General features: G+C 43.5%; 1 protein-coding gene across 5 annotated transcripts in view; it reads left to right on the forward strand.

The window, feature by feature from the left end:
• LOC141067709 (glutaminase kidney isoform, mitochondrial-like) overlaps window positions 1-26,871 on the forward strand; it is a 484,569-nt gene that overhangs the window by 162,008 nt on the left and 295,690 nt on the right. For all 5 annotated transcript variants that reach the window (XR_012226460.1, XR_012226459.1, XM_073558127.1 and 2 more), the window contains exon 7: window positions 13,114-13,172. Coding sequence is in view for 3 of the 5 variants with exons in the window: in XM_073558127.1 (XP_073414228.1) it covers window positions 13,114-13,172 (59 nt within the window). In the remaining 2 variants the exon portion in view is untranslated. The remainder of the gene's footprint in view (window positions 1-13,113; window positions 13,173-26,871) is intronic.

Genomic DNA, 26,871 nt, shown 5'->3' on the forward strand with positions numbered 1-26,871 from the left:
CTATATCAGCACTCAGGTATATAGCAGAAACGATCACCAGCAGCCCTGCAGGGCGTTGGCTGCCTTATATCCACTCAGAAATTCCAGATGTTCAATCACACTCCGCCTGTTCAGATGACATGTTCTTCCCATCCCAATCCATTTCACTACCTCTCTTCACCAGCAGAGGGAGTTCATCAGACAGCAAAGGTGAAGGAGAGAATGAACTCACAACAGAAATCTTTCTAGAGGACACATGCACATGGCAAACATGGGGTCCATGACCACCCGATAACGCCAGTGATATTGGGGGCTCATGCAGCAGGCGCTCCCTGTCATGATTTGGCACTCTGCAGTCATTTATTCTAAGCTGTAATTAACTTTATAGTAATAAATTGCTTATTATTAAAGCACCACTCCATCAGGCTTTTTTTTGCTCACCGCTGGAGTGGTGTTTTAAGCACAAGTCCCCTGCCCCGGTCATGTACTCCTCCTCCAGCGTATTCACTGTTTTTTTGGCACCGGTCCAGTCCTATGGCTCAAACTTGTAAGCGCAGCTTCTGACTGGCCAGAAGTTAGAAGCTACCTCACAAGCACTCAATGTAAGTCTATGGAAGACAGAAAGAGGTGAAAAGGCCAGAAAGAGGCTCTCATAGACTTACTTTGATTAAAGATCTCTGCACCACTCCATGAAACACTGGGGTAGCGGACAGGTCACAAACTGCAGGAGATGGAGCCGAGCGGAGGCAAAAACAGATGAAAACGCCAGAAGGTGAGTATCAGACAGTCAATAGAGGTCTTGAATTATAAGGCGCCACTCCAGCGGTGAAATAAAAAAAATGCTGGAGTGGTGATGTAAAGGAAATCAGTAACCCTCCAGGATGTGTATGACCTATTAACCCCTTTGTCTGACACCCTCCCTTTGATGGCTCTAGCGGTGAGCTCACGTTTCCCTGAACATATCAGCTGCTTTGAACAGCTGACATGTGCCCAGAACAGCTGCGGGTTGAATCGCGATCCACTTGCGGCTATTAACCAGATAATTGCTGCTGTCAAACTCTGACAATCGGGCAAGAAATCCGCCCATTGGCGACCCCCGTCACAAGTTCGCGGGTCACTGATAGGTTGGCTTGACAACCAGAGGTCTCCTGCATACCTCTATGGTTGTCACTGCCGGCTTGCTAGGAGCATCATCCCGTGGTTGGCGCTCATAGCAAGGGAATAATTCTGATCATCGCCTGTATGTAGCAGAGCTAATCAGGTTATGGCAGCTTCTAGTCTCCCTTGGATACTGTTGAAGCATGCCAAAATTAAAAAATGTTTTTAAAAATATAAAAGTTCAAATCACACCCCCCTTTCTCCTCATTAAAAATAAAACAATAAGAAAATCAAACCTAGACATATTTGGTATCGCCGCTTTCAGAATCGCCCGATCGAGCAATAAAATAAAAAAAGATTAACCTGATCGCTAAACGGCTTTGCGAGAAAAAAAGTTAAAACGCCAGAATTACGTTTTTTTGGTCACCACAACATTGCATTAAAATGCAATAACAGGAGATCAAAAGATTGTATCGCCACCAAAATGGTATAATTAAAAACGTGAGCTTGGCTCACAAAAAATAAGCCATCACCCAACCCGAGATCACGAAAAATGGAGACACTATGGGTATAGGAAAATGGCACAATTTTCTTTTTTAAAACAAACTTTAGAATTTTTTTTCACCACTTAGATAAAAAATAACCTAGACATGTTTGGTGTCTATGAACTCCTAATGACCTGGAGAATCATGATGGCAGATGAGTTTTAGCATTTAGTGAACAGAGTGGAAAAAAAAACAAAACAAAAAGCAACTGTGGGACTGCATTTCTTTTTGCAGTTTCACCGCACTTTAAATATTTTTCCCATTTTCCAGTACCTGATATGCTAAAACCAATGGTGTTGTTCAAAAGTATAACTCATCCCTCAAAAAACAAGCCCTTACATGGCCATATTGACCAAAACATAAAAAAGTTATGGCTCTGGGAAGAAAGGGAGCAAAAAACGAAAATACCTCCGGTCATGAAGGGGTTAAGCAACTACCGTAATTGAAATACGTAAATGTTCCCCATTTCCATTTATTTTTACCTGTCAACATGAGAACAATAACCAAACAGCTCAAAATATGCAAAATACATTTCTGTTTTTACCAGGAAAATATCAGTGACCAATATAACCCCCCTTATTTTCAGCAACAGCCATAAGCATTCCATCTATGCAGTCTGTCTGTTTCTTAACCCCCTTCTTCCCAGTATGTTGTAAGTATGTTTTAATTGAGGAGTCTTTGTCACTTTTTTCAATTAAAGGACTTTATTCTGGGTGTCTGTTTTTTTTTTTACAATGTGACTATAGGGGGTTAGTAATGGGGGCGTCTTATTAATGCCTCTCCATTACTAACCTCTGGGCTTGATGTCACCTGACGAGACAAAGTTGACATCAACCCCCCCCCAACTGTTACCCCACTTGCCACTGCTACAGGGCAAGTGGGAAGAGCCGGGCAGAGCTCCAGAATTGGCGCATCTAACAGATGTGCCTTTTCTGGGCATCTGCGGGCTGCTATTTTTGGGCTGGGGGCCTTATATCAATGGCCCCTACCAGCCAGAGAATACCAGCCTGAGAACACCAGCCCCCAGCTTTGAGCTTTAGCAAGGCTGGTTGTCAAAAATGAGGAGGAACCCACGCCATTTTTTTTTAAATTTATTAATGATTAAAAAAACAGTGTGGGGACCCCCCTATTCTTGTTAACCAACCTTTCTGAAGCTGACAGTTGAGGGTTGCAGCCCCCAGCTCGGAGTTTTGCCAAGCTGGTTATAGGAAATAGGGGGAACCCATGCTGGGTTTTTCATTCAGTAATTTAGTTCTAGCGCAGGCATCTAGTGAGGAATACCCCCATCATCCGCTCCTGCTATCACTGTTCTTAGCGGCAGCAGGTGTAAGTTGATGGGAGTAATAGTCCCTAAAGCCCCCACCTGCTGTCATCATTCTGACTTTAACCCCTTAACGACCGCCGATACGCCTTTTAACGGCGGTAATTAAGGGTACTAAAACAACAGCGCTGTCAATTCACGGCGCTGTGATTTAAGTGAATAGCGCCCCCCCAGTGTCGGATTTTCTCTGGGGTCTCGGCTGCCAGGGGTAGCCGAGACCCCAGAGAACATGAATCGGTCGGTTTTTACCGACCCCCGCTTTTGCGATCGCCGTTATTAACCCTATAACGGCGACCGCAAAAAAAAAAAAAGCCGCGATTTTACATTTAATTTCTCTCTCCTCTGATGTGATCGCACATCAGAGGAGAGAGAAATAGGGTCCCCGATCCCCCCCCGGTACCTCTCCGTGGCCCTCCGTCCTCTCCCGGTGGTCCCACGTCCCGCCGGCATCCTCCGATGGGCGCCGCCATCTTGAAAATGGCGGGCGCATGCGCAGTGCGCCCGCCGGGAATCTGCCGGCTCCGGCTGGCAGATTCCATTCATTATTTTGATCACTATGATAAACGATCATAGTGATCAAAATAAAAAAAATAGTACATAACCCCCCCGTTTATCACTCCCTTATATAGGCCAATATAATGAAATAAAGAAAATATTTTTTTTTTCAGTTTTCCATTAGGGTTAGGGTTAGGGTTAGGGTAGGGCTAGGGTTAGGTTAGGGTTAGGGTTGGGCTAGGGTTAGGGTTAGGGTTGGGCTAGGGTTAGGGTTAGGGTTGTGCTAGGGCTAGGGCTCGGGTCACGACTAGGGTTAGAATTAGGGTTAGGGCGAACTAGAATTAGGGTTAGGATTAGGATTAGGGATTAGGGTTGGGATTAGGGTTAGGGTTGGGATTAGGGTTAGGGGTGTGTTGGGGTTAGGGTTGGAGCAAGAATTGAGGGGTTTCCACTATTTGCCAACTTTGGGGGTCTAAAAATTGGGGTCTAAAAAATCACTTTTGTGGAAATAAAAAAAGACTTTTTATTTTCACGGCTCTGCGTTTATAAACTTTTGTGAAGCGCTTGGGGGTTCAAAGTGCTCACCACACATCTAGATAAGTTCCTTAATGGGTCTAGTTTCCAAAATGGGGTCACTTGTGGGGGGTTTCCACTGTTTAGGCCCATCAGGGGCTCTGCAAGCGCAACATGATGTCCGCAGACCATTCCATCAAAGTCTGCATTCCAAAATGGCACTCCTTCCCTTCCGAGCTCTCCCATGCGCCCAAACAGTGGTTCCCCCCAACATATGGGGTATCGGCGTACTCAGGACAAATCGCATAACAACTGTGCGGGTATGATTTCTCCTGTTACCCTTGTAAAAAATAAAAATTTGGGGGCGAAAAGATCATCTTTGTGGAAAAAATAGATTTCTTATTTTCACGGCTCTACGTTATAAACTTCTGTGTAGCCCTTGGGGGTTCAAAGTGCTCACCACACATCTAGATAAGTTCCTTAATGGGTCTAGTTTCCAAAATGGGGTCACTTGTTGGAGGTTTCCACTGTTTAGGCACATTAAGGGCTCTCCGAACGCAACATGGCATCCGATCTCAATTCCAGCCAATTCTGCGTTGAAAAAGTCAAACGGCGCTCCATCCCTTGCGAGCTCTGCCGTGTGCTGAAATAGTGGTTTACCCCCACATATAGGGTATCGGCGTATTCAGGAGAAATTGTACAACAAATTTTGTGGTTGATTTTCTCTTTTAACACTTGTGAAAATAAAAAAAATTGGTTCTGAAGTAAATTTTTTGCAAAAAAAAGTTAAATGTTAATTTTTTCCTTCCACATTGCTTTAGTTCTTGTGAAGCACTTAAAGGGTTAATAAACTTCTTGAATGTGGTTTTGAGCACCTTGAGGGGTCTAGTGTTTAGAATGGTGCCACTTTTGGGTATTTTCTGTCATGTACACCCCTCAAAATGACTTTAAATATGATGTGGTCCCTAAAAAAAAAAAATGGTTTTGTAAATTTTGTTGTAAAAATGAGAAATCGCTGGTCAACTTTTAACCCTTATAACTTCCTAACAAAAAAAAATTTTGCTTCCAAAATTGTGCTGATGTAAAGTAGACATGTGGGAAATGTTATTTATTAAGAAATTTGTGTGACACATCTCTCTGATTTGAGGGCATAAAAATTTAAAGTTTTAAAATTGCAAAATTTTCAAAATTTTCGCCATATTTCCATTTTTTTCATAAATAAACACAAGACTTATCAAAGAAATTTTACCACTAACATGAAGTACAATATGTCACGAAAAAACAGTCTTAGAATCAGCGGGATCCATTAAAGCGTTCCAGAGTTATAACCTCATAAAGGGACAGTGGTCAGAATTGTAAAAATTGGCCTGGTCATTAAGCTGCAAACTGGCTCTGTCGCTAAGGGGTTAATATAACTCTCATCATTCTCCCCTGCTCGATCGCCGACAGAGCAGGGGAGAATGATGAGTGCGTCTTCAGCACCTGCCGCCAGGGAACAGCGCTTACTGTAGCGCTTCTTCCTTGGTGCCGATGCATGTCACACAGATGACATTAATGTGTGTTCTCCGTGTGCACGTGTGCGGGATGTTTTGTGGCCCGTGCTGATGGTAAAAAACGGACATGTCAGCGTGTGTTGCCCACTGACACATGGTCCAAGGAAACATACTGACATGTGCACAGACCCATTCATTTGAATGGATCTATGTGTGTCTGTGTCTCCGGTACGTGTGAAAATTGTCACAACACGTAATGGAGACATGGATGTGTGAAACTGCATCGGAGTGTCCACGTCCTGTAAGTGTAGTGACCCAGTCCAGAGTGTGTCCGTCCCTTTAAGTAATACTGAATTTTGAGTATCTTCTGTACACTACTGCTTACTCTCTAACTGGCCCTCTATATTATTTGTGAGCTGTAATTTTCCATTTCTAGTCACCTCCATTTTAGATGCAATGCATTTCTCATTTGCGGTGTTCTGTCGCCATCTAATGGTGAAAGTGTACAATGACTCAATTATTGTTTTGTAAGGATCTGAGATGTGAATTCGGTCTCCTATTGGCCAGCTCCTAGTCACATGGTCAATAAGAGGAGCTGTTTTCCAGGCAAGTCTAGAATGTTCCTCAGTGTGAGGGATGCCTTCAGGGAGAACAGAATACATGTGGAGGAGGTTTTTACCTCAAGATCTCCTGCGGGCGTAAAAGCCTGAGTTCCCTCTAACCTGTACAGAAATAATTCTAAAGTATTTGACAGGATTCACCACATCTAAAGTCTTTATGACTGGATTCACCACAGTTTCTACATTCACCTATAAGTACAGTACTTGTGCACGTGCCATGACACACTGTGGATCTAACCCCAAGTACAGGTCTGTAACCTCTAATTGCTGCGTCTACCTCCCTCTGTAAAATACCAAAAGACACTGTTCAGTGTTCTTAAAGCTCCAGACCCCAATCACATCTCAGCATCTAAGTGTGAACTGTAATTGCAGTGGACTACCCATGAGAGACTGTTCCTTATTTGTTCCAAGTTGTCACGCTCGCGCCTTGGCTGAGTGGCGCGAGCCAGGGGGTTGTGGCCCCACTGTGCCACAAACCAGACTACCCTGAAAGGGGCGTAACTACGCAGCTACCTCGGTCTTCACTGGAGCCTCTGATGGTGAGGTCAGGCTTGTGCGGCAGGTAGCTGCCGGGTGCCACTCCAGGGCGGTGTCTGGCTGTGGCTGCTGATCCCACTCGGGAACAGGACACCTGGACAGGTGCGAGTGACAAGCAGGCGGAGACACAGGACAGGCGGGCACGGCTTGGAGACACAGGACAGGCGGGCACGGCTTGGAGACACAGGACAGGCGGGCACGGCTTGGAGACACAGGACAGGCGGGCACGGCTTGGAGACACAGGACAGGCGGGCACGGCTTGGAGACACAGGACAGGCGGGCACGGCTTGGAGACACAGGACAGGCGGGCACGGCTTGGAGACACAGGACAGACTTGCGTGGTATGAGAAGGGACAGGTAGGGACCTGTTCACACAGCAGGTGCAGGCAGGAGGGAGTGGTGTATGTTTGAACAGGATTTGGACCTGTTCACACAGGAGATGCAGGTATGGATATAGGCAGGAGTGTGGAGTAGGCAGAGCCGCAGGAGTGCGGAGTAGGCTGGGCGGCAAGGGAGCCGTGCGGGCAGAGCGGCTAGGGAGCCGTGCGGGCAGAGCGGCTAGGGAGCCGTGCGGGCAGAGCGGCTAGGGAGCCGTGCGGGCAGAGCGGCTAGGGAGCCGTGCGGGCAGAGCGGCTAGGGAGCCGTGCGGGCAGAGCGGCTAGGGAGCCGTGCGGGCAGAGCGGCTAGGGAGCCGTGCGGGCAGAGAGGCTAGGGAGCCGTGCGGGTAGAGCGGCTAGGGTGCAGATGCACAGATAGTGCTGCAAGGGTGTAGATTCACAGACAGGGAGGACACAAGGAAAGACACAGCGGGGAAGGAAGCCACGGACAAGGAGAAAGGGAGACTAAGGTAGGACAGAGTACAGACAAGGTACTGGAACCAAGACTCAAGGGCCAGGATATTCAGCCTCCTGGCAGGCAGACAAGGTACAAGGCAAGACGTATTCCTCCAGAGAAGGAGGAAATACACAGAACAGGGCCTGGCTTTCTCAGCAGCAAGATACTAACTGAAATTAGACATTGCACAGGCAATGTTTCAGTGGGTGTGGCGGAACTAAATAGTCAAGGGCTCTAGGTGATTGGTCAGGGACAGATTAGACAGGTGCACCCTGACTGCATAAGAACCAGAGAGTTCTGGCGCCACCCCCCTATACACACATAGCCAGGAAACATACGGGAGGGCAGAGGCACAGAGCACAGGACTGGCAACAGACAGAATTCACAGCATGACCTGGAGCAGTGAGTAAGTTGATGTGCGGGGGATGGGAGGCCATGCAGTGACGCCAGCAGGGTTGTTACACAAGTTATAATTCCCGTTCTTCCTGAAGTAAAAGCAACTGTTATCCCCGAGACCGGTTTGTGTCATAATTCCTTCGGCTGCGGACACTGTGTGGGGGTTGATAGCAGGGAATGTTCGGCCTGGTCATTGCATAAGTGTACTGTACACTCCCAAAAAAAAGTGTTCCTTAGGGCCGGTCCCTGTTTTGCGGAGGATTTGGTATGTATGCTCCGAAGGGGACACAGAACGCAATGTGAAAGCACCCTTACTAAGCCAGGCAGGCCTATCGATCTAGTCTGTTAAGAGTCACTCTCATCTCATCATTCCATAAAACCAGATATTCCTTGGCTTTGTCTGGATGGTTCACCTTCTGTATCTTGTTTAGTGGTGGTGGATTTCAGCCTTCCTTACCTTGGTCATGTTTCTGAGCACTGAACACCATGTACTTCTGGGTTGCACCTGTCTGAACAGGCTCCGAATCCAGCAATGTCAGTGACTCTAAATCTAGTCCGTGTCGGTGTACCTGCCCCTTTGAGCTCAGCAGCTGCAGTATTGGTGATTGCCTAGGAGTGGTATCTGGTGGCTACCTGCAGCTCAAACTTGACTGCATGATCAGGAGCTCCAGTGAAAACCAGGTAATTACTTAGCTACTCCCCTGCTAGGTAAGTCCGGCCCAGTGGCATAGCGGGTTCACGAACCACACATGCCATCTGTGAGCGTGACAAAGTACCAGTATAGACCACATGAACGGTCCTTGTGAAAAGTCATCAGTTTCGGACTGCGGGGGCCAAGGGCCCACGAGTAACCAACTCCAGGGTCCCCGTTTTCAGCTACATGCAAATGTGACATAATCCTCAATTACAAGTGTATATAACAATGAGCTGCGTATATTGTTAAATGAATAAGATGCTGCTTTTGTCTGTACATAGTGATTCAAGTCTATAGCACCAAGTACTGCTCATATAAGAGGGTGGTGGCCCAATCTTGCACAGGGACCCATCAGAGGATTCTCTTGTTCTCCTATGAGCCACTGCAAGCCTGACAGTCATTATAATATCGCATCAAAGTGAAAATGGTATTAGTACAGCGACATGTAAAAGTTTGGGCACCCCTGGTGAAATTATTGTCAACAATTAAGCAAGTTGAAGATGAAATGATCTCTAAAAGGCCAAAAGTTAAAGATAGATAAGGAGGATTTGTGGATGATCTGCGCTGCTGGTATCCCATATAATGAATCCAAAGCCAGACAGAAAGTACTAGTACATGTGTTTTTTCCTGTTTCTACATAGTTCCTTTTTATGTGATGTCATAGACCTAATGGAAAATATAGAATTAACTGGGTAGAAGGGAAAAATGAGTAATCGTAAACGCACAGTGCTGTATAATATCATGGGAGTGTTTCTTTAATATGCATCTTTTTTCAACTTGTTTTTTGCGACCATGTAGACTATTTGCAATATTACCTTTTTGATGGTTCTGTGATCACTCTCCAATATCTTTGCAAAATTGCTGCATCCTCCTGTAAGACTTTTAACAATTCTTTTGGCCCATTTTGTTTGCGGGGAAAAAAAAGTTGCCTAATAATTTTGCACACCTTGATAAAGTGTGTTGTATGCTGAGGCCACCCCCTAGTTCATTACACAAATACACATCACCTGATCTGCTTCATCCAATGAGCATTCACATTTCTATAGTTTGGCGTTGGAAAATGTGTATAAAAATGATGTGATCAAAATACTCAGTTGCCTAATAATCTTGCGCACCGTGCACACACCTTCGCCCAATTCAAAATGGGGCGCCGTAGGGTCTGTTTCCGATATCTCCTACTCTGGGCTTAGTAAATTCACCCCTATACAAAGGATTGCTATTTTGAATAAAACCCTTTAAAAGGGTATTTTGGTAATTTGATTTTAATTACCTTGGCCATCTGCCTCTCTCCCTGCTTGACACACACCTTTTTTTCAATGCCTAAACCTGAAGCAGCGCTCCAGTGAATTCCATGCACTTTAGTGTCTGTGCACAGATAGAGCAGAGCTGACCAGGGCGTGGCAAAAGTTATCGGTTTGTTAGGGAAAAATGCACCCCTATCCTTCTGATATGAGGTGGTGCCCTAGGTAACCAGCTACCCTGCCTACACCTCGTCCTGAGCTTACATGTACTTATCATAAAACGGGAGAACTGAACCTTGTCTTCTTACAGACTCTATTGTTGCAGCTCTCACAGCTCTGCTGTATTGCAGCAGTATTGTAACACTGACTGCCTTTGAGCTAAAAGCTGAAATGGAGAGGAACCTGCAGATGTGTCCAGTATAATTCAGAGAGCAGCCATTACACATCACACTGATGACACCTCCTCTTATTTATAGTAATCTCTGGAGACAGATTCTCATGGAGGTCAGGGTCCAGTCCATAGATCATGTACATATATGAAAAATGTAACACAAATAATGGAGGAACTATGATGGTCTTTGGAAGGGGATATATATATGTATGGAGGTCAAACCTGAGATGTCTGTGTTCAGACCTGGTTGGCCTTCATCTGCACCTGCTCCATCTGGCTGCACGGGAGTGATGCAGATATGCTTCAGGTATGGATTGCATTTGATATGGTCTTGCTTTTAAAACATTTAGGAGGCCGCAATGGCACAGTGAATAAATAAAAATGTAGAGTAGGACCCCCCATATGAGATTGCCTTGGCGTGGCGGGGTGGCTCAATATATTGATCAATATTTTGCTAAATGTCTCATTTTGAATGCAGTAAGATATGTGCATATGCACCTCATGTTATGCGTTCTGACCACTGGCAGTGCTGGCTCTTCTCTCTTTTTATTGCAAATTGGTTTTGTGGCTGACCACCACCTTTGCCGTGCACGCTGGGTCACGTTCGCCATCTTTTCTGTGTTTATTGTGATTGATCTAGGCTGCTGTGCACACTCACGGCAGCCCCGCCCTGCCCCAGGCTTTATTTATTTTTGCATCCATGTCTGAGCCTGCATTGCCCTTCATCTGTGTTTGCTGGTCAGGCAGTGTGTGGAGGTCAAACCTGAGATGTCTGTGTTCAGACCTGGTTGGCCTTCATCTGCACCTGCTCCATCTGGCTGCATGGGAGTGATGCAGATATGCTTCAGGTATGGATTGCATTTGATATGGTCTTGTTTTTAAAACATTTAGGAGGCCGCAATGGCACAGTGAATAAATAAAAATGTAGCGTAGGACCCCCCATATGAGATTGCCTTGGCGTGGCGGGGTGGCTCAATATATTGATCAATATTTTGCTAAATGTCTCACTTTGAATGCAGTAAGATATGTGCATATGCACCTCAAGTTATGCGTTCTGATCACTGGCAGAGCTGGCACTTCTCTCTTTTTATTATATATATATATATATATATATATATATATATATATATTATAATATAATATAATTTCCAAATTGGAGAGAACCTCAAATAAACCCTCACTAGAAGATCATAAAATTTAGCTTTTATTTCTATTAACCCCTTTCCAATGTTGAGCATAGTAGTATGCTGATGTCGGGCTCCCTCCCTTTGATATGTGCTTTGGCGGTGAACCCACATCTTTCATGGCACATGTCAGCAGGTTTTGAAAAGCCGCAGGTGGAATCCGTTAAGTCTATGTGCTATCCCCTGATGACGCCACTAGCGCAGTGAAACATGTTGGTGGGACGCTGGTACTAAAAATTTTTGTCCTATTCTACCAATATGTATTAGCATACCGAGTGCTATACACCTTATAAATTAGCAGGAATACTGCATAAAATAACTGCAGCCTTCTGAGACAGATTAGGGACAAAACGTTTTATACCCTTTGTGTATCTATTCTATTAACACTGTTTTTCGGTTATTACTTTCTATCTCCGTTCATACTCCACCCACACACACAAATGATACACCATTTGAAAGGTTAACTTGCCCCCTTCAGCAAGAAAATAGCTAAAAGCAAACCATACATCCACGATTTGATAAAAAAATACAGTTTAAACATTAATTTTCATAAACCTGTAGTAAGGAAAAATGACCTGCAGGTGGCACCACTCTGCCCGAAAGCACACTACCACAAAGCTGCTTACAGACATAACAAACAAATCCAAACCTTTGCCTTAGGGGTTTTCCAGCTTGCCAAACTACTTGCCCAGCCTATTTCAGGCAAATTGGAGGATTGCACACTTCACTGCAGGTGAGTCACAGATGCAAACACATTTGTAAGCATGCACTGCTTTTTCCTGATTACTTCGCCCCACACACAATTGATACACCATTTAAAAGGTAAACTTGCCCCCTTCAGCAAGAAAAGAGCCAAACAAACCACACATTCACGATTTTATCACTAAATACAACTTAAACATTCGTTTTCATAAACCTGCAGAAAGACACAATGACCTGCCGGTGGCACCTCAACCAGAAGACAATTTTTGGCCTCTACTTATCAAAACAATTTATTGTATTACCAATCTACATATATAAATACCTGTCTGTGTTCATCAGCTCATAAAATACATTTACATTTGACCAGCTTGCTTTTTTCTGAAATTGCTTGCGCCCCCGACGACCAATGTGCGAAAATTTCGCACGGGCCAACTAATTAATAGAAATCAAAGTTAAATTTGATGGTCTTCTATCTGAAAAATGTGGATTTCTCTGGAATAAGACATCAGATCATAGATATCAAAATATCATTTTATTCAGCTTCCTTTGATTTACATGCCCATGTAGACGGCTTAGGAGGGTTGATCCTACTGGCAGATTGTCCGTGCTTTCTTTAGACATGGTATTTTACAAATACTGATACCAAATGCTCACCAAATTCTGCTATGTGAATAAAGCCTTATTCATCTATTTTAAATTTTAAAAAATCTATAAATGTTAATGGTTTATGTTCCTGCCATTTATTAATTTTGCTGCTTGTCTTTTTATTCTTGCTTATTGCAGGGAATCCCTGTTTTGTACTGGCAACCAGAACCGAACTGCAAAAAGCAACTAAGCAATGAAATTGAAACATTAAGCAATTATTGGTGATCCGTTGCTAATTAATTGTCTTTTAGAACATCCAGTTAGTGTCCAAAGATTATAGTTGAAAGTCATTATAGCAGAGTATTTGTGTAAATTGATTTAATGACGTTATGTTTATGATAGTTATCTCAGTTTGTATTTTTTTCAAGGAACAGTAAATTCATGTGTGTGCTAGTAATATGTTGCTGTATCTTTATGCATTTCAGAAAAGCCACACAACCCTATGGTCAACGCCGGAGCCATTGTTATCACTTCTTTAATAAAGGTATGTTTCCTTTCATAATGACTGCTGATAAATATTTGAGAGGGAAAGTAAGAGGCAGAGGCTGGTGCCGATGGATCTGTTGCTTAAGTAGCTTATTCGTCTCCTGCTGTGTCAGCTGTTGTTGGTGCTACTACAACTGTTGCTGCTGGGGTTGCACCAAGTATTTAACCCCTTTCTGACATCTGACGTACTATCCCGTCCACGGTACCTGGGCCCCTATGACCGAGGACGGGATAGTGGATAGTACGTCATCGAGATCAGCAGCGCACCCGGGTGGGAGCACCGCTGATCGCGGCCGGGTGTCAGCTGATTATTACAGCTGACACCCAACACTGTCAGGGGCGGCACATTAACCCCTGGCACACTGCGATCAAACATGATCGCAGTGTACCGGAGGATCAGGGAAGCATCGTCAGGGAGGGGGCTCCATCCGTGCTTCCCTGAGACCCCCAGTGCAGCGCGATGTGCTGCGCTGCTCTGGGGGCCTCCTTCCCAGCAGGCCCCCGGATCCAAGATGGCCGCGGGGGCCTGCAGGGAGGCGGCTTCCTCATTGCCTGCAGAGAGCAGGCACAAGGAAGCCTGCTGCAGTGCCTGTCACAGCACTGTGTGAAGTGTCAGATCAGCGATCTGACACAAGACAGTGATATCCCCCCGGGACAAAGTAATAAAGTAAAAAAAAAAAAAAGTAAAAATAATTTATAAAAAATCGTTAAATAAAAAAATAACCTATTCCCTAATAAATTCATTTTTTTGGAAATAAAAAACAAAACAATAAAAGTACACATCTAGTATCGCCACGTCCGTAACGACCCGCCCTATAAAACTGTCCCACTGGTTAACCCCTTGAGTGAACCCCTTAAAAAATAAAAATAAAAAACAAAGCAAAAAATAATGATTTATCATCATACCACCGAACAAAAAGTGCAATCACGCGCAATCAAAAAGACGGATATAAATAACCATGGTACCACTGAAAACGTCATCTTGTTCCGCAAAAAATGAGCCGCCACACAACGTCATCAGCGAAAAAATAAAAGTTATAGTTCGCAGAATAAAGCAATGCAAAATAATTTTTTGATATAAAATTGTTTTTATTGTATAAAAGCACCAAAACATTAAAAAAAGACATAAATGAGGTATCGCTGTAATCTTACTGACCCGAAGAATAAAACCGCTTTATCAATTTTACCCGACACGGAACGGTGTAAACGCACCCCCCTAAAGAAATTCATGAAATGCTGGTTTTTGTTCATTCTGCGTCCCAAAAATGGGAATAAAAAGCGATCAAAAAATGTCACATGCCCGAAAATGGTACGAATAAAAACGCCAACTCGTCCCGCAAAAATAAAGACCTCACATGACACTGTGGGCCAAAATATGGAAAAATTATAGCTCTCAAAATGTGGTGATGCAAAAACTATTTTTTGCAATAAAAAGCGTCTTTTAGCCTGTGACAGCTGCCAAACATAAAAACCTGCCATAAATAGTAAATCAAACCCCCCTTTATCACCCCCTTAATTAGGGAAAAATAATAAAATTTAAAAAATGTATTTACTTCCATTTTCCCGCTAGGGTTAGGGCTAGGGTTAGGGGTGTGTTGGGGTTAGGGTTGGAGTTATAATTGGGGGGTTTCCACTGTTTGGGCACATCAGGTGCTCTCCAGATGCAACATGGCGTCTGATCTCAATTCCAGCCAATTCTGCGTTGAAAAAGTCAAACGGTGCTCCTTTCCTTCCAAGCTCTGCCATGCGCCCAAACAGTGGTTTACCCCCACATATGGGGTATCAGTGTACTCAGGACAAATTCTACAACAACTTTTTGGGTCCAGTTTCTCCTGTTACCCTTGGTAAAATAAAAAATTTGGGGCAAAAAATATCATTTTTGTTGAAAAAAAAATGATTTTTTTTTATGGCTCTACGTTATAAACTTATGTGAAGCACTTGGGGGTTCAAAGTTCTCACCACACATCGAAATAAGTTCCTTGGGGGGTCTAGTTTCCAAAATGGGGTCACTTGTGGGGGTTTCAACAGATTAGGCACATCAGAGGCTCTCCAAACACGACATGACACCCGCAGACCATTCCATCAAAGTCTGCATTCCAAAACGTCACTACTTCCCTTCCGAGCCCCGACGTGTGCCCATACAGTAGTTTTCTCCCACATATGGGATATCGGCGTAATCAGGACAAATTGGACAACAACTTTTTGGGTTCAATTTCTCCTGTTACCCTTGGGAAAATAAAAAAATTGGGGACTAAAAGATCATGCTTGTGGAAAAAATATGATTTTTTTTATTTTCACGCCGGGCGTTAAACTTCTGTGAAGCCCTTGGGGGTTCAAAGTGCTCACCACACATCTAGATAAGTTCCTTGGGGTGTTTTAGTTTCCAAAATGGGGTCACTTGTGGGGGGTTTCCACAGTTTTGGCACATCAGGGGCTCTCCAAAGGCAACATGACACCCGCAGACCATTCCATCAAAATCTGCATTCCAAAACGTCACAACTTCCCTTCCGAGCCCTGACGTGTGCCCATACAGTAGTTTTCTCCCACATATGGGATATCAGCGTACTCAGGACAAATTGCACAATAACTTTTGGGGTCCTGTTACCCTTGGGAAAATAAAAATTGTGGGTGAAAAGATAATTTTTTTGGAAAAAATATGATTTTTTAATTTTATGTCTGTACGTTATAAACTTCTGTGAAGCCCTTGGGGGGGTTCAAAGTTCTCACCACACATCTAGATAAGTTCCTTGGGGGGGTCTAGTTTCCAAAATGGTGTAATTTGTGGGGGGTTTCCACTGTTTTGGCACATCAGGGGCTTTCCAAACGCGACATGGCTTCTGATCTCGACTCCAGCCAAAAAAGTCAAATGGCGCTGCTTCCATTCCAAACTCTGCAATGCGCCCAAATAGTGGTTTACCTCCACATGTGGGGTATCTGTGTACTCAGGACAAATTGCACAATAACTTTTGGCGCCCTAATACCCTTGGGGAAAATAAAAATTGGAGGTGAAAAGATCATTTTTGTGGAAAGAATATGATTTTTTAATTGTACGGCTGTACGTTATAAGCTTCTGTGAAACCCTTGGGGGTTCAAAGTGCTCACCACATATCTAGATAATTTCCTTGAGGGGGTCTAGTTTCCAAAATAGGCTCACTTGTGGGGGGTTTCCACTGTGTAGGCACATCAGCAGTTCTCCAAACGTGACATGGCGTCCGATCTAAATTCCAGCCAATTTTGCAATGAAAAAGTCAAACGACGCTCCTTCCCTTCTGAGCTCTGCCATGCGCCGAAATAGTGGTTCCCCCTCACATATCAGGTATCAGTATACTCAGAACAAATTGCACAATAACTTTTGCCATCCAATTTCTCCATCCAATTTCTCCTGTTACCCTTGGTAAAATAAAAATTTGGACCTGAATTAATTTTTTTTGTGAAAATAAAGTTCATTTTTTTTAAACATTCAAAAAATTCCTGTGAAGCACCTGAAGGGTTAATAACCTTCTTGAATCTGGTTTTGAGTACCTTGAGGGTTGCAGTTTTTAGAATGGTGTCACTTTTCGGAATTTTCTATCATATAGACCTTTCAACGTGACTTCAAATGTGATGTGGTCCCTAAAAATAAAATGGTGTTTGTAAAAATGAGAAATCGCTGGTCAACTTTTAACCCTTATAACTTCCTAAGAAAAAAAATTTTTGATTCCCAAATTGTGTTGACGTAAAGTAAACATTTGGGAAATGTTGCTTATTAAGTTTTTTGTGTGCCATATCTCTGTGATTTAAGAGCATGAAAATTCAAAGTTGGAAAATTGTGAAATTTTCGCCAAATTTCCGTTTTTTCCACAAATAATCGTAAGTTATATGAATGAAATTTTACCGCTAACATGAAGTACAATATGTCACAAGAAAACAAGGTCAGAATCACCGGGATCCATGGAAGCGTTCCACAGTTATGACCTCATAAAGTGACAGTGGTCAGAATTGTAAAAATTGGCCCTGTCATGAACGTGCAAACCACCCTTGGTGGTAAAGAGGTTAACCAGGTCCTCCATGTTGACTGACATTACTTGCTGGCTTATGGTTGCATTCACCCAGGACATGCAGCACCTCTGTAGCAGTCACACGTGTTCTCTGGGAACGCTGCCCCACCAATTGTGGTAATGCTACTTACTTGAGTTGGTGGTGAGATAATACCAAAACCGTTTTAAATGTCCAGACTTGTTTATTGGTGCTTCATAAACCATGCCACAAGCAAAGGAAAATAAATGGCCTTACAGTGCAGCCTAAACAAAGTAAACCGTTCCAGCAAAGTCACTTTAGAGACAGTCCAGGACACACAGGGTGGATAGCAAAACAGCAACAGATAACAGAGTATGTGAGCTGCCAGACCTATCTCACAGGCCACCCATAAACCTGACAAGATGCACAAAACAAGCCTCTTGGTACTTTGTGCAGTAGGGCATTACTCCAGGTTTGCATCAGAGGACAACTACCTCTGTGATGCATACCTTCCACCAACACCACCTATGCATATACACATACAGAGCTCTGGAAAAAATTAAGAGACCACCACATCAAATCTCAAATCCCTGTCATGGGCAGCTCATTCTCCAGACCTGAACCCCATTGAAAACCTATGGAATGTAACCAGGAGGATGATGGATAGTCACAAGCCATCAAACAAAGAAGAACTGCTTAATTTTTTGCGCACCAGAAGCAGTGTGAAAGACTGGTGGAAAGCATGCCAAGACGCATGAAAGCTGTTTTTAAAAATCATGGTTATTCCACAAAATATTGATTTCAGAAGTCTTCCTGAGTTAAAACATTAGTATTGTTGTTTCTAAATGATTGTGAACTTGTTTTCTTTGCAATATTTGAGATCTGAAAGCACTGTTTTTTTTTTTTAAATTTTAACCATTTTTCTTTGTCAGAAAACAAATACAAAATTTATTGCTTAGAAATTCTGAGACGTTGTCAGAAGTTAACAGACTAAAAGATCAATTTACATTTAACTCAAAAATATACAGTACTTGTAATGAGAAATATCCGACAAACTGAACATTTGAAAGTGGTCTCTTAATTTTTGCCAGAGCTATATATATATATATATATGTATATATATATATATATATATATATATATATATATATATATATATATATATATATATATATATATTATATAATTTTGTAAATGCAAGTGCTGTGTGTATATACACTGCTCAAAAAATAAAGGGAACATTTAAACAACAGAATATAACTCCAAGTAAATCAACAGTCTGTGAAATCAAACTGTTCACTTAGGAAGCAACACTGTTGACAATCAATTTCACATGCTGTTGTGCAAATGGAATAGACAACAGATGGAAATTATTGGCAATTATCAAGACACACTCAATAAAGGAGTGGTTCTGCAGGTGGGGACCACAGACCACAACTCAGTACCAATGGTTTCTGTCTGATGTTTTGGTCATTTTTGAATGTTGGTTGTGCTTTCACACTCGTGGTAGCATGAGACAGACTCTACAACCCACACAAGAGGCTCAGGTAGTGCAGCTCATTCAGGATGGCACATCAATGCGAGCTGTGGCAAGAAGGTTTGCTGTGTCTGTCAGCGTAGTGTCCAGAGGCCGGAGGCGCTACCAGGAGACAGGCCAGTACACCAGGAGACGTGGAGGGGGCTGTAGGAGGGCAACAGTCCAGCAGCAGGACGGCTACCTCCACTTTTGTGCAAAGAGGAACAGGAGGAGCACTGCCAGAGCCCTGCAAAATGGCCTCCAGCAGACCACAAATGTGCATGTCTGCATAAACTGTTAGAAGCCGACTCCTTGAGGATGGTTTGAGTGCCCGACGTCAACAGATGAGGGTTGTGCTCACAGCCCAACACCATGCAGGACGCTTGGCATTTGCCACAGAACACCAGGATTGGCAAATTTGCCACTGGCGCCCTGTGCTCTTCACACATGAAAGCAGGTTTACACTGAGCACATTTGACAGAGTCTGGAGACGCCATGGAAAGCGATCTGCTGCCTGCAACATTCTTCAGCATGACCGGTTTGGCAGTGGGTCAGAAATGGTGAGGGGTAGCATTTCTTTGGAGGGCCACACAGCCCTCCATGTGCTTGCCAGAGGTAGCCTGACTGCCATTAGGTACCGAGATGAGATCCTCAGACCCTTTGTGAGACCATATGCTGGTGCGGTTAGCCCTGAGTTCCTCTTAATGCAGGACAATGCCAGACCTCATGTGGCTGGAGTGTGTCAGCAGTTCCTGCAAGATGAAGGCATTGAAGCTATGGACTGGCCCGACCGTTCCCCAGACCTGAATCTGATTGAGCACATCTGGGACATCATGTCTCACTCCATCCACCAGCGTCACGTTGCACCACAGACTGTCCAGGAGTTGGCGGATGCTTTAGTCCAGGTCTGGGAGAAGATCCCTCAGGAGACTATCCACCGCCTCTTCAGAAGCATGCCCAGACGTTGTACAGTAAGGAGGTCATACAGGCACATGGGGGCCACATACAATACTGAGCAACTTTCCTTGTCATGAGGCATTTCCACTGAAGTTGGATCAGCCTGTAATTTGATTTTCCACTTTGACTTTGAGTATCATTCCAAATCCAGACCTCCATGGGATATTCATTTTGATTTACATTGATAATTATGTTTTATTGTTCTGAACACATCAGGAGCATTTCTCTTCGTGTTTACTCATCAGGAGCATGCCCAGGCATTTTAGGGAGGTCATACTGGCACGTGGAAGCCACACACAATACTGAGCATCATTTTGACTTATTTTAAGGACATTACATTCCACTTTAATTTTGTGTGGAACTCCAAATCCAGGCCTCCATTGGTTAATAAATTTGATTTCCATTGATGACTTTTGTGTGATTTTGTTGTCAGCACATTCAACTTTCAACTTACTGTACAGAGCAAAGTATTCAATGAGAATATTTCATTCATTCAGATCTAGGATGTGTTATTTGAGTGTTCCCTTTATTTTTTTGAGCATTGTAGATGTGCATGCATGTGCTGTGTGTCTACATATACAGTCATGGCCAAAAATATTGGCAGCCTTGAAATTATTCCAGAAAGGCTCTATCCCAGAAAATTATTGCAATTACACTCTTTGTTATACACATTTATTTAATTTCTGTGTATTGGAACAACACAAAAACATTGAGCAAAAAAGGCAAATTAGATATAATTTCGCACAAAACCCACAAAATGGTCCTGTCAACATAGTTGACACCCTCAACTTAATACTTGTTTGAACACCCTTTGGAATAACTGCAATCAATTGCTTCCTGTATCCATCAACAAGCTTCTTACACTTCTCAACTGGAATTTTGGATCACTCTTCTTTTGCAAACTTCCCCAGGTCTCAAATATTTGAAGAGTACCTTCTCCCAACATCAATTTTAAAGGGAACTTGTCACCAGGTTTTCCAATATGAATTAAGGCCAGTACCCTTCAGCCTTGATATACAGCATTCTAATATACTGTATATATGCCCCCAATCTGGCCTGCAAGATAAGAAAAAGCTTTCATAATACCTACCGGGCGGTCGGGTTGCTGTCTTGATCCGGTGCCTCCTCTCTTCTTGCAGTGCCGTCCTCATTCTTGCTTTGTGTAGACTGCTCGGACATACAAAACCACAAACACATAAAAGAAATTAAGACTTTTATACAACATGGAAGTCAACCAACACATCTGAGTATTAAAAGGCGACAACCCTGTCACACTTTCCCTGATGAAGCTGTCTTGAACTGCGATACGCATGGGTTCTCCCCTGCACCCCTTTCTCTTGACTTGACTGCCCACTTTGGCAGCTTACTGGCATCTTCTGTGTTCTCTCAGGTAGATATGCCTGTGGATTGTCTGAATATTGAAACAGGTGTGCACACCAATCTGTGTTTACTCTTTTTTGCTTTTCACAAGTTGTTCGCTCTGACACTGATGCACCTTGAGCTTGCAGATCAGCTTGAATTTGTTTGGAACTTCATTATCACAGCTGACACACGGCACTATGTGCCAGGAGCGGTCAGGGATCGCAGTGTTCCGGTGGCATAGCGCATCATCGGGCAGGGAGGGGGCTCCCTGCGTGCTTCCCTGAGACCCTCAGATCAACGTAATGTGATTGCGTTGTTTCGAGGGCCTCCTCCCTGCAGGTCCCCGGATCCAAGATGGCCGTGGGGTCCTTCCGAGTTCTGCAGGGAGGTGGCTTCTCAGAGCGTAATAAGAGCAGGTGCTGAGAAGCCTCCTGCACTGCCTGTCAGATCACTGATCTGACACAGTGCTCTGCAAAGTGTCAGATCAGCGATCTGACACTATATAGTGATGTCTTACCCTGGGAAAAAGTAAAAAAGAATAAAAAAAAAAAAAAATCCTAAATAAAGAACAAAAAAATTTCCCCATTAAATTAATTTCTTTATGTACATAAAAAATACACATATTTGGTATCGCCACGTCCGTAATGACTCGCCCTATGAAACTGTCCCACTAGTTAACCCCTTTAGTGAACCCCTTAAAAAAGGCAAAAAAAAATGCTTTATCATCATACCGCCGAACAAAAAGTGGAATAACATACGATCAAAAAGATGGATATAAATAAACATGGTACCACTGAAAACATCACCTTATCCCACAAAAAACGAGCCGCCATACAGCATCATCAGCGAAAAAATAAAGTTATAGCTCGCAGAATAAAGCAATGCAAAAATAATTATTTTTTATATAAAATTTTTATTGTATAAAAGCGCCAAAACACAAAAAAAATATATAAATGAGGTATCGCTGTTATCATACTGACCCAAAGAATAAGAAATTCATGAATTGCTGTTTTTTGTTCATTCTGCCTCCCAAAAATCGTAATAAAAAGCGATTAAAAATGTCACGTGCCCAAAAATGGAGCCAATAAAAACGTCAACTCGTCCCGCAAAAAGAAGACCTCACATGACTGTGGGCCAAAATATGGAAAAATTATAGCTCTCAAAATGTGGTGATGCAAAAACTATTTTTTGCAATAAAAAGCGTCTTTTAGGCTGGTTTCACATTAGCGCTTTTTAAGTGCACGCACGGCCGGGGGTAGCTCCGCCCCCGAGCCGGCTCTCTGCCCGGCGTGCCCGCCCCTTGCTTGTAGCGCCACCTCCTAGCGCACAGCGGCGCCTGCGATCGGCGCACCCTATCTTTAGCATAGGGTGCGCAGGCCGTGCGCTAGTTGCGCTTTGACGTGCGCTGCACACTTTTGACGGTGCGCCGTGCGCGCCAAAATCAAACTTTTCGGATTTTGGCGCGCACGGCACACCGTCAAAAGTGCGCAGCGCAGGTCAAAGCGCAACTAGCGCACGGCCTGCGCACGATCTGCGCACCCTATGCTAAAGATAGGGTGCGCCGATCGCAGGCGCCGCTGTGCGCTAGGAGGCGGCGCTACAAGCAAGGGGCGGGCACGCCGGGCAGAGAGCCGGCTCGGGGGCGGAGCTACCCCCGGCCGTGCGTGCGCTTAAAAAGCGCTAATGTGAAACCACCCTAAGCGTGTGACAGCTGCCAAACATAAAAACCCGCTATAAATAGTAAATCATACCCCCCTTTATCACCTCCTTAGGCTGGTTTCACATTTGCGTTTTTTTGCGCTGGAAAAAAACGCATACGTGCGCATGCGTTTTTCCCCTATATTTAACATGGGTGCGCATACCTGCGCGCTGGTAAGCGCATGTATGCGATTTTCATGCGCTGCGTTTTTTTGGGGTGTGCGTTTGTATTTTCCAGACGCAGCATGTTGCATTTTTTGGCCCTGCAAAAAAGCGCATGCGCACGTATGCGCACGTTTTGCGCTAAAAATGGCCATTATAGCCTATGGATGCGCATACATGCGCACTGGCATGCTCATGTATGCGTTTTTTTGCACATGCGTTTTTTTTTGTTAACCATGGAATTTAGGGGTTTGGGTTAGAGTTAGGGTTAGTTAAGGGGGTTTAGGGTTAGGGTCAGGGTCAGGGTTAGGGTCAGGGTTAGGGTTAAGTATGGTTTGGTTAAGGGTTAGGGTCAGGGTTAGGGTTAAGGTTAGTTAGGGTTTGGGTTAGGGTTAAGTATGGTTTGGTTAAGGGTTAGGGTCAGGGTTAGGGTTAAGGTTAGTTAGGGTTAGGGTTAAGGTTAGTTAGGGTTTGGGTTAGGGTTAAGTATGGTTTGGTTAAGGGTTAGGGTCAGGGTTAGGGTTAAGGTTAGTTAGGGTTTGGGTTAGGGTTAAGTATGGTTTGGTTAAGGGTTAGGGTCAGGGTTAGGGTTAAGTATGGTTAGGGTTAGGGTCAGGGTTAGGGTTAAGTATGGTTTGGTTAAGGGTTAGGGTCAGGGTTAGGGTTAGGGTTAAGGTTAGTTAGGGTTTGGGTTAGGGTTAAGTATGGTTTGGTTAAGGGTTAGGGTCAGGGTTAGGGTTAGGGTTAAGGTTAGTTAGGGTTTGGGTTAGGGTTAAGTATGGTTTGGTTAAGGGTCAGGGTTAGGGTCAGGGTTAGGGTTAGTTAGGGTTTAGGGTTTGGGTTAGGGTTAAGTATGGTTTGGGTCAGGGTCAGGGTTAGGGTTAGGGTTAGGGTTAGGGTTAGTAAAGTCATGGTTTGGGTTAGTGTGAGGGGCCACCTAATGTTGGAAAAAAACGCAAACGCGGTAAAAACGCATACAAACGCATAAAAACGCTGCGTTTTTTTCATGCATGCTCATAAAAATGCTTGAAAAAAACGCAGCAGTTGTATGCTTTTGTATGCGTTTTTTCAATGCGTTTGCGGGAAAAACGCGCTGCAAAAAAAAGCAAGTGTGAAACTAGCCTAAGTTAGGGAAAAATAATAAAATTAAAAAAATGTATTTATTTCCATTTCCCCATTAGGGTTAGGGTTGGGATCAGTTTTATGGGTGTGTTGGGGTTAGGGTTGGAGTTAGAATTGGGGGGTTTCCACTGTTTAGGCACATCAAGGGCTCTCCAAACGCGACATGGCGTCCAATCTCAATTCCAGCCAATTTTGTGTTGAAAAAGTCAAACGGCGCTCTGTTGTGAGTTCATTCTTGGGTTCACCAATTGTGAGTTCCCCTTCTGGACTCCCTCTGGTGGTGATGGGAGGTGGTGTGGCTGGTTTGATCGGTGGAGATCTGCCACCTGAGAATGAGGATGACGATTGTATCTCAGGATTCTCAGATTGGATTTAAGACAGCCGACGCCCTATTCAGTTGCTGGTGATTCCTTCTGGCTTGTCAGCTCTTGGTTTTCAGCTCTGTTCCAGTCATCTAAAGCGAAGTTTTTCTGCTAATGTTCACACTTGATTTTGTTGGTCTATTCAGTTTTTTGTGTGGTCTGCCAGCCCCGGCTGGGGGCTGAGCTGAATTTCCACTCTTATTTATCAGTGTTTTGCAAATTAGCTTTTTATCCCTTACTAGTTCGGTCTCTTTTTGCTCTGTTTCAGAATATTTCAGAGTGCTGATATAGTGGGAGAAGTCTAGTGACTTCAGGGTTAATTTTGCTATCAGAAGTGTTGTACATTATTTTTGTAGGGTTTTTTGCAGGTTGCAGACAGTGTCTTCCCTTTCCTTTCCTGTCTAGTTAGTTTGGGCCCCATCATTTGCTCAGCCTATTTTCCTGCCTGTGTTTGTGCCTTCATCTTGTTTCACCGTCAATACATGTGTGGGGGCTATCTATTCCTTTGGGGTCTGCTCTGGGGCAGTTAGTTTTCCCTTTTCTTGCTTTAGGCTTATGTAGTCCTCCAGCCGTGACGAGGCATCTAGGTTCATCGTAGGCACGCTCCACGGATACTTCTAGTTGTGTGGTAAGATCAGGGATCTGCAATCTGCATAGTTACCAACAACTCTGGTTTTCTGTTCTGACATTGTTTTCTCGTGACATATTGTACTTCATGTTAGTGGCAAAATTTCATTCATATAACTTGCGTTTATTTGTGAAAAAATGGAAATTTGGCGAAAATTTTGAAACTTTCGCAATTTTCCAAATTTGAATTTTTATGTCCTTAAATCACAGAGATATGGCACACAAAAAACTTAAGAAATAACATTTTTCCCACATGTTTACTTTACATCATCACAATTTTGGAACCAAAATTTTTTTTTTGTTAGGAAGTTATAAGGGTTAAAAATTGACCAGCGATTTCTCATTTTTTGCAACACCATTTTATTTTTACGGACCACATCACATTTAAAGCCACTTTGAGGGGTCTATATGATAGAAAATACCCAAAAGTGATACCATTCTAAAATCTGCAACCCTTAAGGTGCTCAAAACCACATTCAAGAAGTTTATTAACCCTTTAGGTGCGTCACAGGAATTTTTTGAATATTTACAAAAAAATGAACATTTAACTTTTTTCACAAAAAAATACTTCAGGTTCAATTTTTTTTATTTTACCAAGGGTAACAGGAGAAATTGGACTGCAAAAGTTATTGTGCAATTTGTCCTGAGTACGCTGATACCTGATATGTGGGGGGGAACCACTGTTTCGGTGCATGGCAGACCTCAGAAGGGAAGGAGCGCCGTTTGACTTTTTCAATGCAAAATTGGCTGGAATTCAGATCGGACGCCATGTCACGTTTGGAGAGCCCCTGATGTACCTAAACAGTGGAAACCCCCCACAAGTGACCCCATTTTGGAAACTAGACCCCCCAAGAAACTTATCTAGATATGTGGGGAGAACTTTGAACCAACAAGGGCTTCACAGAAGTTTATAACATACAGCGGTACAATTAAAAAATCATATTTTTTCCACAAAAATGATTTTTTCACCCCCAATTTTTATTTTTCCAAGGGTAACAGGACCCTAAAAGTTATTGCGCAATTTGTCCTGAGTACGCTGATACCCCATATGTGGGTGTAAATGACTATTTGGGCGCATGGCAGAGCCCAGAAGGGAAGCAGCGCCATTTGACGTTTCTTGCTGGAATTGAGATCGGACACCATGTCGCGTTTGGAAAGCCCCTGATGTACCAAAACAGTAGAAACGTCCCACAAATGACACCATTTTGGAAACTAGACCCCCCAAGGAACTTATCTAGATGTGTGGTGAGAAATTTGAACCCCCCAGTGCTTCACAGAAGTTTATAACGCCCGGGATTGAAAATAAAAAAATCGTATTTTTTCCACAAACATGATCTTTTAATCACCAATTTTTTTTATTTTCCCAAGGGTACAAGGAGAAATTGGACACCAAAAGTTGTTGTCCAATTAGTCCTGAGTACGCTGATACCTCATATGTGGGAGAAAACTACTGTATGGGCACACGTCGGGTCTCGGAAGGGAAGTAGTGACGTTTGGGAATACAGTCTTTGATGGAATGGTCTGCGGGTGTCATGTTGCTTTTGGAGAGCCCCTGATGTACCTAAACAGTGGAAACCCCACACAAGTGACCCCATTTTGGAAACTAGACACCCTAAGGAACTTATCTAGATGTGTAGTGAGCACTTTGAACCCCAAAGTGCTTCAAAGAAGTTTATAACGCCTGGGCGTGAAAATAAAAAAATCATTTTTTTCCACAAAAATGATATTTTCGCCCCCAATTTTTTATTTTCCTAAGGGTAACAGGAGAAATTGGACTCCAAAAGTTGTTTTGCAATTTGTCCTGAGTATGCTGATACCCTATATGTGGGGGTAAAACACTGTTTGGGCGAATGGCAGAGCTTGGAAGGGAAGGAGCACCATTTAACTTTTTCAAC

Source organism: Dendrobates tinctorius, unplaced genomic scaffold (genome assembly GCF_039654945.1).
Source record: "Dendrobates tinctorius isolate UK_male_01 unplaced genomic scaffold, ASM3965494v1 ptg000254l, whole genome shotgun sequence".
In the NCBI taxonomy this organism is placed as follows: Eukaryota; Metazoa; Chordata; class Amphibia; order Anura; family Dendrobatidae; genus Dendrobates; species Dendrobates tinctorius.